The sequence below is a fragment of the Coturnix japonica genome, chromosome 18 (genome assembly GCF_001577835.2).
Source record: "Coturnix japonica isolate 7356 chromosome 18, Coturnix japonica 2.1, whole genome shotgun sequence".
Lineage (NCBI taxonomy): Eukaryota > Metazoa > Chordata > Aves > Galliformes > Phasianidae > Coturnix > Coturnix japonica.
The window spans coordinates 1,087,585-1,101,628 of record NC_029533.1 but is presented as its reverse complement, the minus strand read 5'-3'; the positions used below and the strand labels follow the sequence as shown (position 1 = coordinate 1,101,628).

Below are 14,044 nucleotides of genomic sequence, written 5' to 3'. Positions count from 1 at the left end.
TCAAGGAAGAGTAGAGAGAAAGAGTCACTTCATTACTGTGAGAGCACATGTGGTTATTTGCTTACTGACCTCCATCCTGCGCTGCCTCCCCCTGCTCCGCCTCTCTCTGCTCCTGATAGAGTCATCTGAGAATCCTTTTTTGCTTTTTGCTGGAGCCGAGATGAGCAGAGCTGGATGCTCAGATCAGCTGAGCTCAGCCCAGTGCACCCAGGGCAGATATCTCACCATCTGCAGGAGCAGCTGGAACCAGATGACAAACCCAGGCTGATAAAAAGCTGCTGAATTGTCTGGGAACCTCCATTTCAGTAGGAGCACATCTGCCTGTCCTCAGCAGTGCTGCAGTCCACCATGTTTCATGGTCCAGACCAGCACCATTCACTGGTCTTTGGTGCATTGCTGATGTCTTTATGTGTTGCTCTCTGATCTGTTCATGCCAGTTAGTATCTATTCTTTCTTGCTGTTTTACATATTGCATTGTTCTGTCAACTTTTCTGCAATGCTCCAGCACATCCCTGCTCCTGATGGTGAATATTCACATGGAAATCTCATCAGTTTCAGTAAGATTTAGAAATAAGTGATATTTGTCATGAAAAGTGCTCTCTCCAGACTGAGATACCAAGTCTGTAGTGTGTCTACATGGATGTTTTCTGGGTGCAGCCAGGTACTCATGCTGCCCCGGTCGGAAAAATAACTTCAGGGTCTATATTTGCAATAGCTTCACTGAAAGCAGATTGGGACAATGAGCAGATGCTACTTCCTTGGTCTGTATAAAATCTGCATTCCCAATTTAGCCCGCTAGGAGAGATGTACAAAATGAAGTGGCAGAGAAGCCCTTGGACTGTCCATAGCACTTGGACTGTGCAGAGCACATCCTCACACAGAAGATTTTCCAGAAGAGAAAATGCAACAGAAATGCAGCACATAAAAATCTCAGCCCACTCCTTGGCACTTCACTGTAGAATTTAAATATGTGTTTAACATTTAGGCAAGTATATTTGACATGCTGAAAAGTAAGCATGTGTTTGACCATGTTGTAGAGCAGAGATAAGGTATTTAGGGACTGGATACTGCCATGTACGTGACTTTTGCTTCCTGATAACATTCGGAATCACTCTCTTAACCAGAGGCATTTTCCCTTCCTTGCATCCCTGTGATTAGCTGTTCATGTTCTTGAGTAGCTTTGATGATATTGTTCAATATTGGGAAACCCTTGAAATCATGACATTGAAACATAACTGCTTTAAAATGCTTTCATTTCAAGGTGATGGTTTATTTTCATTTTTCTGATGAAATAGCGTAAAAATATCCAATTGAGGATAGTCCTTGAATTTCTCTTTCATTTCTAATTGATTTCCAATGCTCAGGATTACCTGGGATAAGTCCTTCCAGATCAGAGGCTGGGAGATGTCTGTCTTGATATTATTGGGAACAGGTTATGGAAGCATCTACCAGGAATTGCACCAATGTCTCTTACTGTGATGATGAAGGAGAGCAGGTCTCTTCCAGCCTGAGATTCATTTGTTGTTTTATACATTGTGCATAGATGCTCATTGGCCTTGATCTTCCTGCTGAGGATGTATCTCACTGAAACATTCAAAAACAACAAACAAAAGCTAACTGAACCTCCCACACCTTCCATAGCCAACATCTGGAAATGTACATCAGATCTGAACTGTTTTCTGTATCTCACTCCTGCAATGCTTATCCAGCTCACACTGAATATAAATTCACCATGACCAAGCAACTCCACTTATGAGCCATTCCTGCCCCCCTTGGAAGTCATTGTCCTTGTCCCCATTCAGGGGACACCTGGCAGTCAACATTAGTCTAGGAATATGAGAGTAAATCTCTGGTCATTGGCTGTGGAAGATAAGTGAAGTTCATCCATACTCTTACCACTTCAGCAGCATTGGCCCTAGAAGGAAGTTCTTACATCCTACAAGGAAAACACCAGCTATTTGCCCATCACTGGGCACTATAACTATATCTAGGTATAGTTTGCATCCTCATGAAAAGTGGCTGATAAATGCCAAGCCAGTTACCTGACACTGTATGTTTAGGTAGCTGAATAATTAGTTTCAGCTCTAAAAGTGCTAATCACACCATGCTACCACTGGGCTTGCGTAGGCATCTCACCTATAGAATCATAGAATCACCAAGGTTGGAAAAGACTTCCATGATCACTCAGTCCAACCATCCACGCCCCACCAATACTTCTCCACTAATCCATGTCCCTCAGTACAACATCTAAACGTAGGAATTCAGACCTCCCATTTAACAATGCCAGCAATATCATTTTCTTATTCCATTTAAAGGAGCTACAGACAACAGAAAATCTGAGGCTTTGCAAATGAATTACGGTATTTCAGTTTTTCATATTTAAAATTAATTGTTCCTAATGAACTCCCTGCCATCATTAAAAAACAAAAACATGCTTTGAAAAGCTCAGTAACAAATACTGTCTATCTGAGTCAAACAAAAGGCATTAGATACTGAACCTGTGATTCAGTTAATGGTTTGAGATTGTTCAGGTTAAACAGCACTTGTTTTCACTGGTAGTGAATGACATCTGAACTAAATAACCAAGAAGTAATGCCATTTACTATCACCTTGCTAAAGATGAGGAGCCAGAGCTCAGTGCAGATATGGTCAGATCCTACCCTACTTCAGCCATCAGGCATCTGGCCTCCATTTCATCCAGGCATCTTTGTAATCAGCAATGAAAGGCTTCCATCTCTGCCATATCGAGGTGGCAGTTGCTCACTGACCCCCAAATTGCTCTGGCAAACTATCAAACCCATCACTGGGTAACAAGCCACTTTTTGATGCTGGGCTTGTGCACAGGAAGAGCAGCAGTGAGCAGAGTGTGGGAACATGCAGCTGAGCAAGAGCATCTGTGTTAATTCTGCCCTGCCCAGCACCCCAGGGAACTGCTGCTCCCAGCTGAGTGAGAAAGGTCAGTCAGAAAGGAAGCTAATATTTTCAGGCATATTAAACCACTTGGTATTGGCTGAAGGATCATCACAAATTACTTGGCATCTTGAAAATGTTAAAGCCAATTGAAAGAGGAAAGACAAGGCCAACAAGGGAATGCACTGGAACTGCTGAGAAAGAAAAGCAAATAAATTGCTCTGATGACCTTACATACAGATGAACGTGCATATGTTTTAATCATACTAACTTACAACCATGGGGAGGAAAATCATCCTGGGCTTTTCCACTCTCTTTTTTTAGAAACCCAAAAATACCTCATTTCTCTAATTACAGCATTGGAGGACATGTGCTCTGCCTTCCTGCAGTGGCTTTGTCACACTCATCTTAGGCAGGCTGAGTTGAGAGGTGAGGAAACACTCATGTGGGGCTCTCCCTGCAGATGAGAGAAACAAAAATCTGTGCAGGTCGGCTTGTCTTAAAGCAATCAGCACAATGGAGACCAGCCCTGCCAGTGTTCCAGGAACTGACATGAGGGGAAAGAATGGGAAGAAAATGAAATTAGCCAGAAAAATGTGATTTCCCTTAATTGCACTGCTAAAACATGAGCAAAGCCCCATAAATATGAGACCAGTTTGTTGTTGTTGTTTTAAAGAGAATTCTCCATTAATCAATAGACCAGTGATTTCCTCCTGTCTGCTCCTTATTTCTGGCCTTTAGAAATCCACTCAGGACTCCCTTTTTTAAGCACATCTATAAGGGAGAAACATATTCAATTGCTGTTTTATTTTTGCTAAATTTAAAAGTACCAGTTATGACACGAGCACCAATAAAACAATAAGGAGTAGCAGCATCAGTGTCTTGTTATCCCCGCAAACTTGCTGATGCAGTGAGCATGGGATGAAACAGATTGGAAGGTTTCAGGTCCTGGGCACGTGGATATGCCCAGGGAAGTGGTGGGTGACCCATCCCTGACCATTCAAGGTCAGGATGGACAGGGCTCTGAGATCTGATCAAGCTGTAACTGTTCCTGCTCACTGCAGGAAGTTGAAGCAGGTGGCCTTGAAGGGTTCCTTCCAGCTCAAAACATTCTATGATTCTGGAATTTCCACATTAGCAAACAAAGGCGACCAGATCAGTTCCAGCACCACCCGAACTTGGTGATTCACTTGGAGCCTTGAAGCTCTGAAGCCTGAAGCCATGTTTGTTTCACTGTTCTGTTCAACGTTGCTGTAGAGATCCCCATTCACACAAAGGCTCCGGTGTGATACTTGGCCTATCATCGGGCTGTGTCCTCCATCACTGCTGCAGTAACACTCAACTGACATCACCTTCCAGAGTCAGCAGCCTGTTGAAAGTCTGCCTGCTGCCAAAATAAACCAGCATGTCGTCGACAGTTTGCAACTTTTATTCCTTTGAGAAGGAGATGTGAAGTTTTTCTGCACCTGAATATGTTCTTGGAATAGCTGTGCCAACATCTACCTGTGTCTCTCAGCAGCAAAGAAGGAGACAGCCTGTGTGAGCTTAGGAACACCTTTAAAGTGAAATCAGGACCTGAATGGGTTGGAAGCTGCCAGCAAAAGGCCATGCAGATTTCCACCTTCCATCTCTGAAAACAATGCAGAGGGGGTATTTTTAATGAATGGATATTTTTAATGTTTCTAATTAGCAAAACTTTTTGGAGTGTAGACCGTGCTTCATTGTTCATCTAAATTAACAAGGAGCAAATCTGAACCACTTTTAATCAGCTGATTCTACTGCCTCACTAGCAGGCTCAAACCACTGTAAACCTCACTTCTTAAGCTGGTTTAGCTCCTCTGGCAATTACCATGGCCAGGTGTGAGCATCCAAGCACATCTCCATTTGGGATGTTCTCTGCTTTAATTACATCTATTTAGAGTCACTTGGGCAAATCCAGCAGCAATTCTCTCATCCAGAGCAGAGGCCAAGTGCCAGAGTTCTAATTGCTCAGCTCCTATTCTGCAACCAGCCTCACACATCATTATCAAGCCCATGCACACTAAGTATGTGCAAGTCTATCTATGGACACAGGATAGAATACAAATAGCTAACATTACTGTGGCCATATCAAAATTCCCTAGTTCTTCCCAAGCTTCCTAAAAGGTGGTTTTAAAGGAATGAGGTTTGGATGCCAGGGGATCTGCTCTCTCATTTGCAACAAGATTCTTCCTAGAAGTTTTTTATTATGAAAGAAAAAGGACTCATTTCTACCATTTATACTCTGCTGAGCAAATCCCATCCACAGTGAGCATGCCAACAGAGGAGAGCTCTGGGTAATCCTCATGCCCTGGCAGAGTGTGTGCTGTCAAGAAAAGCTCAGCAGCAATGATAGTGCCAACAGGGCCGTGCATTTCAGCACATTCATTCTCAGCTTGCATTTTTGGATGCGGAAGGACCAGCCATCTTCCTCATGGATCCAATGGGTTGTGTGGACTGTTTGCAGGAACATGAGGAAGACATCCAGAGGATATCAAAGAGCACTGAGCACATGGGAGAGGAGGAAGTCAGTGAGTGAGGTCACCCAGCACAGGCAGCTCACAGCACTGTGAGTTGTTCCTGAAGAGCCCAAAGCACTAATTTTAAATGCTCTCTTGTGAACAAACTTCTGGGATGCTGTCAGCACCCAATTAAGTATCTTAAAGCGCTGACATTTCCCCAGCTAACACTTCGCCTCATGGGACAGCCAGCCAATCCCTCAGCTGATGTGTTGTGTAAAAACCACAGATTTATGTCTATGTCAGAACAAACAGTTTCTGCTTAAGTACATCTCACCAAGTTTCTGCTTAACTGTTATATATACCAAATGTCTACCTAGAATCCAAGCACTGGAGGACAAAGGTATAGGCCCCACCAAATAATCACGTCCCAGAATAGGATGTTGTCCCACAAGAGAATCATCTACTTCATCCACTTACGATTTCCTAACAGTTCTGAATCAGATTTTTGTCATTTTTATCACTTGAACATCCTCAGAAACTCTACATGTGCATTTTTGCTCTTCTACCATCATATACTTTCTCATCTAACATCACCTGTATTAGTGGAGTGAAACACGGCAGCTAAGAAAATGAAAGGCCTTCCTTTTCTTGCAGTCTTTACCATGTGTGTCTTATAGACAAAAGATTTTGCAAAGGAATTTTATGGCAGGCCCCAGAAGTGGCATGGATGATGTCCATCAGCACTTGGCTAGAGATGATAATGCATACCGGGTTATGCTTGTATTTCCAACTCTGTGGTCCTTGTGCCAGGCTGCTCCCATCAGATCAGTTGCAAGTTGTTCTTTCTTTAAGATGGAGAACTTCACTTTGTCTTTGAATGAGGAGGACCCTTCCTGCACACCAGATGTTTTGTTGGCTTCTCCATGGAGATGAAGGCTACTTGCCATGTGTCTGGGATGAGTCTCACTCTGGGGTCTTTTGGAGCCACTGATGAGCCAGACACATCAAGAAAACATCTCAGAAAAGTAAATGGAGGAGAAAGACACATACAGATTCTCAGTGTTGAGCTCTAGACACACCTCTACCCCCCCAGACCATGGAGACACTGTTGGAAACTTTTATTTAAAGACAGTATATTCCTGATAAGGGACTGGTGCTCCATGCTTTACACCTGCAGTCACAGGTACATCATGATGGTCCACAAGCTGTGCTGTCTTGAAACCCAAAGACTGATGGTCCACCTTCCAGCCAGGTAGTTCTACTCTCCCAGCATAAAGGATATGAACATCAAAGTGTTTTACCAGAAAGCTGGGTTTTTCCTTCATCTTCAAACCACAAGTTGTTTGAATCAGGTCATTCCATCTGCTCTGGGATTTAAGGAGTATGCTGGGATGTATCTGCAGCAGGTAGAACCCTCCCTGAGGCTGAAGTATTTGTCTGAAATCCAAAAAGAACTCTGCAACAAAGAGATCATTTAAGGCAGAGAAGAAGCAAACTGAGCAAGCAACGTTCCATGAGATAAACTCCACAGTATCAAGCAGTGTATAGAAGCACTGGAAAATAAAACCTCAGGCATATGATTCAACATCTCAGGGCGAACATCCCATACCCACCAGAGACACTTAATAAGCACATTTACAAATACTCAAGAATAGTAATTAACAATGTTTTGAGATAGCTTAAGGGTTTCACAGCCCATCCGTACCTGAGGCCAGAGGTATGGGTTTCCCCAAATGGGGAAACTGCCTGTCTCACCTTGCTTTCTCTATGCTTTTTGTAAATGTATTGTGAAGGTGATGCTGGATCACTTCTCCATAACTTGCTGTTTGTGTGAACCGTGTGGTACCATGGTCTGGACTCAGCAGTATACAGAGTCTGTTATGTCTGTTGTGCAAAAAGGTGTGATGCATCACAAAGAGAATTACACCTGTCTGCACACAATTATAGCTGATAAACCCATGGCCACACAACCCACGTGGGGTTCGTGTTCCTCTATCAGGCAGCATCCAGGCATGGATGTTCATGCCCAGCTGCTAGAGACAGCCCTCAGGTCTTACTGGGAGGCTTCTGCATGGCTGTGTGAAACCCATTCTCACCCCGTGGGACATCACGCTGACATTTCTAACTGTTCCCTTTCTTTTCCCACAGCTGACAAAGAGGCTGATGAGTACTACATGAGGAGGAGACACCTGCCTGACCTGGCAGCCCGGGGCACGCTCCCCATCAACGTCATCAAAATGTCTCAACAGACCAACCACAGGGACAGGCCCCGCCGTCCCATCAGGGCCATGTCCCAGGACAGGGTGCTGTCTCCTGAGAGGATCATGCCTGAGGAGTTTAGCATGTCCTATGAAAGGATCCTCTCAGATGAACAGCTTCTGTCCGCGGAGCGTCTCCACTCCCAGGACCCTCTGCTCTCCCCGGAGCGGTCGGGATACCCCGAGCAGTCCATGTCACGGGCACTGTCACACACAGACGTCTTTGTTTCAACACCTGTCTTGGATCGCTACAGGATGACAAAAATGCACTCCCATCCTAGTGCCTCAAATAACTTGTACAATACCTTAGGGATGAACCCAACATCCGCCAAGCGCCAAGCGTTCGCCTCCCGACGGCACAACACGGTAGAACAACTGCATTATATTCCAGGACACCACCACCACTACCGCACAGCGAGCAAAACAGAAGTGACTGTTTGATATGACTTCAAGCATTGTAGATATTCATCAAGGACTGGGGTGGCCACAGCACCCCATACTGCAGTGGCCTTATAGGCCAAGATAACCTCTAATAACTCAGTGTCTGGAAAGATTTCTCTGGCAGTCCCATCCACATTGTTTTTAAAGTCGCCTCTACATCGATTGCATAAGAAGAACCCAACCAAACTGAAAATAGTGAGGGATAATGGAGGAAACTTCCTGACGTGCATCAGTTTCTGTCAAAGAAAGCCATAGTAAGTAGATGGCTCCTTCCAAGGGCTCACCTACATTATCTTATTATTTTTATCAGTTTAAGACTTTTCAGCTGCTACAAGCAGAACCAGTCTCATGCAGCCCATGACAGGGAGGAGGAAATGCAGCGCTCCATCCTGGCAGGAAGGGGCCCTGTTCTCATCCCTCATGCCAGTCTTCACGGCTGACCTTTCAGTAGCAAGTAGGTCAGCTTCTGGCAGCTGAGGATCACCTCCAGACCACTCAGTACCAGCCAGCACCCATCCATCTGTTCTTCCTCACCCTTGGAACAAATTCAAGGGCAGACTTTCCTAAGGGACTGGCAGATCTAGGGACAAGAATAGCCTGGCTGAGAAATAAAGATTTAGTTTATATTAAATATACTCATAAGATAAAAAAAAATATACTAGTGCCTACAAATCGCCTGCTCTCTCAGTGTAGGAAGTAGTGGGGTTGATGTGTTCAATAAGCACAAATATACTGAAATGCTTGTTAGACCCCTTCTCCACTCATTCTATTATCTTACTGTCTCCAACATGTAAATAGGAAGGAGGAACAGCCTATCTCTCCTCCAGCTTCTTGCCACTGCTGAGGCTTTAGTGCCAGAATTTGTTCAGCTTCACTCTGCTGACCTGCGCTGGGGGCAGTGCTGACTCCACCAACACCCCTGCCAGGAAAGGCTACTGTGGGTTTCATCTGAATTTCTCCCCAGGAGTTTCTTTCCCTGACAGCATTTTCCACCAGTCCAATTCCTGTTTCGCAACGTGTTTCTTTCTTTTAGTTGTGACCTAGAACACTGTATGTAGCAAATCTCTTTCCAGACCTTAGCAGAACAGAGAGTACCTGTCTACAGAAAAGCAAGTTGGTAATTTTCCATGCTTGTCTTACCATATAATGGCCCCAGAAGAAACCTTCCAAATTCCAATTCCACCGAGTCCCACTTCTAACCACACAGACATTTCATTCCGTTCCATTTCATGCATATAAATTATATATCCAGCATAACTATAATAAACGGGCATGTTTATATCCGATATAATGGTAATTAGATAATGTATATTTGTAAAATCTTTTAAGAATAGACTAGTGGGCCCAGAATTTGTGAGGGTTTTACCTCTGGCTTTCTACACAGATTGAGATCTGCTCTGGATTTTTGTTGTTGTCATTGTTGTTGTCGTTCCTTTTTAAATTATTATTATTTGTTTTCCTTTTATTTGTGCTCCTTTCAAATCCTGTGGAACCAACTCACAGTAGAACTTTCTTTGGCCAGGAAAGGGTCTCCAGTTCTGAAGGCCACCCAGCCCCAGTGCTGTAGCTGTCCATGGTGTGAACTCAGAGCCCCAGCACATGTGCACCCATGCACCAATCTAAAGGATAGGCACGATCCCTCTGTGGTGTAAAAGGATGACTGACTTTAGACTGTAAACACATTTCCATACGGCACATCTCTCTCATGTCCTCACCCTGAGTCACTTTCAACTTGCTCTTAAGCAAACACTGTCTAAATTAGCTCTGTCCTCCTCCTCCCCACAAATACCTCCTGCCTCTTGGCCTTAATGATGTTCCCAGCTCAATACTGCATACAGTGATTGTAGGTTGTAAGCCTGAGACTCATGCAGGGGCTCATGATGGTTCTTCTGGTGCAGGATAGGCAGGAGGAGCATGCTGTCTATTCCAGGTGAGAAATAGGCTTCAGTGGGGTGGCCATGTTGGCTTTCACTGTGATAGTTTTCAAAAGAGAACTGAGGCCCTTCTCTTTCCCAGACCATGCTGTGGTTGCTGCTCCTAGTTCATGGGCTTTCTTCCCCAGCTGATGGAGACTGTGTTTGGAATAGACTCCTTTTGAGAGAAGTACTGGGGCTTTGTTTGACGGAAACTGAGCTGGAAAGGACCAAATAAGGACCTATATGTGATCTAAGTGGCCATTACCATGCAGCCTTGGGCAAAGCCGTTCTGGGCAAAAAACAGAACTGTGTGTGGATCAGAGTTGAAGTCTATTGGTGTGGGAGCAACAAGTGAGAAAAGGCTCACACCTCATCTTCTGACCTTTTGCTTTGATGGACACTCCTCTCCCCTGACTACCTCCCAGCTCCTCAGTTCAGTCATGGGATATTTCTTCACTTCATTCCTTGCAGCCAGAAGTTTGTGATTGATTTGAAGAGAAGAAAAATACACATGACTGACAGGGAGGCAGTCCCTGCTAAGTTTCCAGGGCTCTTCCATTCATTTCTGTTCCAGACAAAGCCAGGATTTTCCCCTCTGCAAGCAGAGAGATGTGAACACTGTGGGAGAGGAGAGTCCACCCTAAAGTCTGCAGGAGCTGAGGTGGCAGAGCTGGAGAACCAGAAGCAACCATGTGAGGCTCTGGGTAGGTCAACACACTCTCCATCTCTATAGCTGTTTGTCCCAAGCTCTCATCTTTGTCTAAGTGTTCAGTTTGTCAACTAAGAAGCTGCTGGACCAGATGCAAATATGGAAGCTTTCCATCCAAGTAGCCCATGCTATACTGTGCCCCAGGCCTTTTCACCTCTGCGCCTTCTCTTATTCTGACTGACCAACATCACAGGCCTTCTGCTAACTTGTCGATAATCCTCCAAAGAAATCTTGTCCCCATCTCTTCACCTCTTCCACCCACACAACAGTTTCAAGCAGTTGTGTCCTGTTAGAACTATCAAACAGCCTTTCTAAGCCAAATTTCTCCTGAGACTGCCACTACCAGACAAATTTCAGCAAATTTCTTTCAGAAGGCAACAAGGCCCGAATGGCTGCAACTTCTTCTGGGCACTGTGTGTTGGAATGGGTTGGTAGATAAAGTAGTGGCATGTCAGCACATACAGGTGTTCTTACATGACTTTGCTCCTTTTTCTGAGGGTTTGTCACCAAAATGGCACTTGGTCCAAGACTGGGAGTCATGGTACATGGTCTGGTCCCTAGCATTTCTGTTTTCTGTTGTCAACACACAATGATATAGCAACACTTTCCTATTCCACAGAGGCATTATGAGGGTCCATACCATGTCTTTGAAGTGCTTTGAGACCCTCTCACAACAGACACTGTAGAAGAGAAAAACGTTTTTATTACTGTTGTTTGTCACCATTGTCCTGCCACATCGTGTCTGATGTGTTGCAATCCAGTCTATCCAGAACGAGAGTGCTGGGGTAGGGGGGATGCAGCCCCCCAGACTTCACACTGCTTTCCTTCTGGTCATGCTCCCACTAGCAGGCAGCAGCTCTGAGGAACACTGTTACCTGCACTGTGACTTTCCTGCTTTCTCCTCTTGTCTGAGTCCCCATTTCGTTCTGCACTCAGGACAAAAGCAGGAAGCAGTCACATTCCTCTGTACAGTAAGATATGATCTGCCTTGATTAATCTAATGTACTCTGAAGAATTGATCTGTCTTTTTCTCCAACTCACAGGTGGAAATACATCTGTGGAGCATCCAGTTCCAAGTGTGCATGTGCAGGGACTGGGGGAGGGTGATGTAGAAAGGTTTATATTCTTTCCTACAAACTGATAATTATTTGCATTCCCCAAGCAGCGACACTTAATAGTGCGCTGCACTGGGTTTTATATAATTACATATCTCAATTGATACAGATACGTGTATGTTTATGGGTATACACATAAACACGCATCTATACGTACATACCGTAAAATGCAGTCGTAAAGTTCTAATTGACCCTGTATCAATCTAACCTTCCAAAATGTACTGACCCACTCTTTGAAATGTGGAAAACTGTTTTTAATGAACTGTGCAGGTGACCATATGGAACAGAAGTTTTGTCATAGAAGGCTACTAATGACAGTGAATTGCATTTTAAGGAAAAACAAAATATTTTTCAGAGTTTTAATGTTCCTTTTATAAATGAGATTCTCTTTCTTGGGGACGGGGGTGGGTGGGAGAAAAAGTTATGCAGAAATAAGCCCTCCTTTCCTGGCCTAGATTTATGTTCTGCTAACCCAGCTGGCTGCAGTGCTAATCCCATAAATCTGGGCTTTGAGCATGCGTATTTCTCTGCTTTGGTCTATCAGAAGCTTTCTCACCACAAGTCTGCAAGAGCCTGCGTTGAGTTTTTGTAAGAGATACGTAGGTCCTAATCAGCGGGAAGATTTCTTCACCTTCTTCCTCCACATCAAATGAAATCACCATGAAACAGGGTAACTTTAATTGTGTTTGAAGTAAGCATTCTAGTTTGTTAACAATTTGCCATCTGCAGTTCACGTGATGGAGAAGTAGCTTAGTTTTGTTTCGAACTCAGCTGAATTATATTTAACACATACAGATTTCACGTCCAAGTATATTTCAGTCCAGTAAGAAGTTAGTGGGGGGAATATGTGAGCAGGAGGCTGAAATATTTGTCCTACAAAGTGTTGCTAGCAATAAGCCTGTGCTGGGGCTGCTTCTTAGAGAACGGTTGCTCGTGTGTTGTGAACAGATGGTGGAAGGTGCTGCTCACAGCTTCTCCTAACTGGCTCAAGGCTGCCAAGGAGGTGCCCTCAAAGAGCCCAGATCCCAATTGGGAAAACCAACCTACACTTCACCTCTCGGTGGTGAGGGGAGACTCAGACCGATGACAGGAGCGTGTCGGAATAAATCTGGAAATGAAATCTCAGCAGCAAGGAAGGCAACGTCTCACACCTCCACCATGACCTGTGATGTCCAGGAGGTCTCGGCCGGAGGAGACACGTGTTGCCCCATCCCCACCCTCTGCCCATGTGCTTTGTATCCACTCCCAACCTTCTGTCTGTAAACCTGTTAGGCATTTTTGTAGCAAGAATTCCTTGGCTCCGAGAAAGACACTTCTTACTGTAATATTTTTAGTTTGGGGGACAATATTTCCTAAGAGGGGTTAAGTGGATATTTTTGTGCTTTAGCCCAGTTTATGGATTCCATGTTTATTATACAGTAGTACTGAAGAGGAAGTACGTTTGTATCTATAACTTTGCACAGACTCTTGGTTAACCATTAAAGAGGCTTCAAGACGAGCAGTATTTGACTGTTTTTCTCTGTATTATTCTTGTTGTTATACTTACCCGTAAAAGCACATTCTGTATGTACTGTAAACAAAAATATTATCAGTTTAGTAAAATTTAGTCTTAAGGATTTTTCCACTTTTGTCAGTAACGAATATTTATGGATTCAAAAATAAAGGCAATTTCAACATATAAATTGTTTCCTTTTGATATCTATTGGGGAAAAAATAAAAGGCCATTTTCCTGGCAGCCTTCCCAACCTTTGTAACCAGCGTTTGAAAGGTAGATATCTATATTTCTGTGTGTACTTAAATAGCACCTATTAAAATGAAAGCTACAAGGTCTGGAAGAGTCATTATTTTTATGTATTTATTTATTGCATTCATCATCATGCCAGAAAATAGCAGGGGGAAGAAGTGAGACATTATTATATGCTGTAAAATTTTGTCATGCTGGCCTGTAAGGTTTTATTTTTAAATTGGCCTCCTTTAATTTTACATTGGCAAGCTGTGATTCACTCTCCATCTAGAAAGCCTTGCTCTGCAAAGCCATAACTCGTGAAATGCCCCATAGCACTGGAGGCTTCAGCAGGGGCTTGGCTTTTGCTGTTGGCAGGACTGCACATGCAGGAATTTCCTCATCAGTCATCTGAGATGTGAGCAGTGCCAATGAAGCCAGAGCACGTCCCTCACTAAGCATCCCTCACCACTACCATCAAGGATGAAGTGG

The 14,044-nt window shown here is 44.0% G+C and overlaps 1 protein-coding gene across 3 annotated transcripts in view; it reads left to right on the top strand.

Moving 5' to 3' along the window:
- The window catches only part of SHISA6 (shisa family member 6), a 193,077-nt gene extending 179,418 nt beyond the window's left edge, over positions 1–13,659 (top strand). For all 3 annotated transcript variants that reach the window (XM_015880059.2, XM_015880061.2, XM_015880060.2), the window contains one exon: positions 7,539–13,659. In XM_015880059.2, the coding sequence (XP_015735545.1) occupies positions 7,539–8,089 (551 nt within the window). In that variant the 3' untranslated portion in view covers positions 8,090–13,659. The remainder of the gene's footprint in view (positions 1–7,538) is intronic.
- Positions 13,660–14,044: the final 385 nt, after the last annotated feature.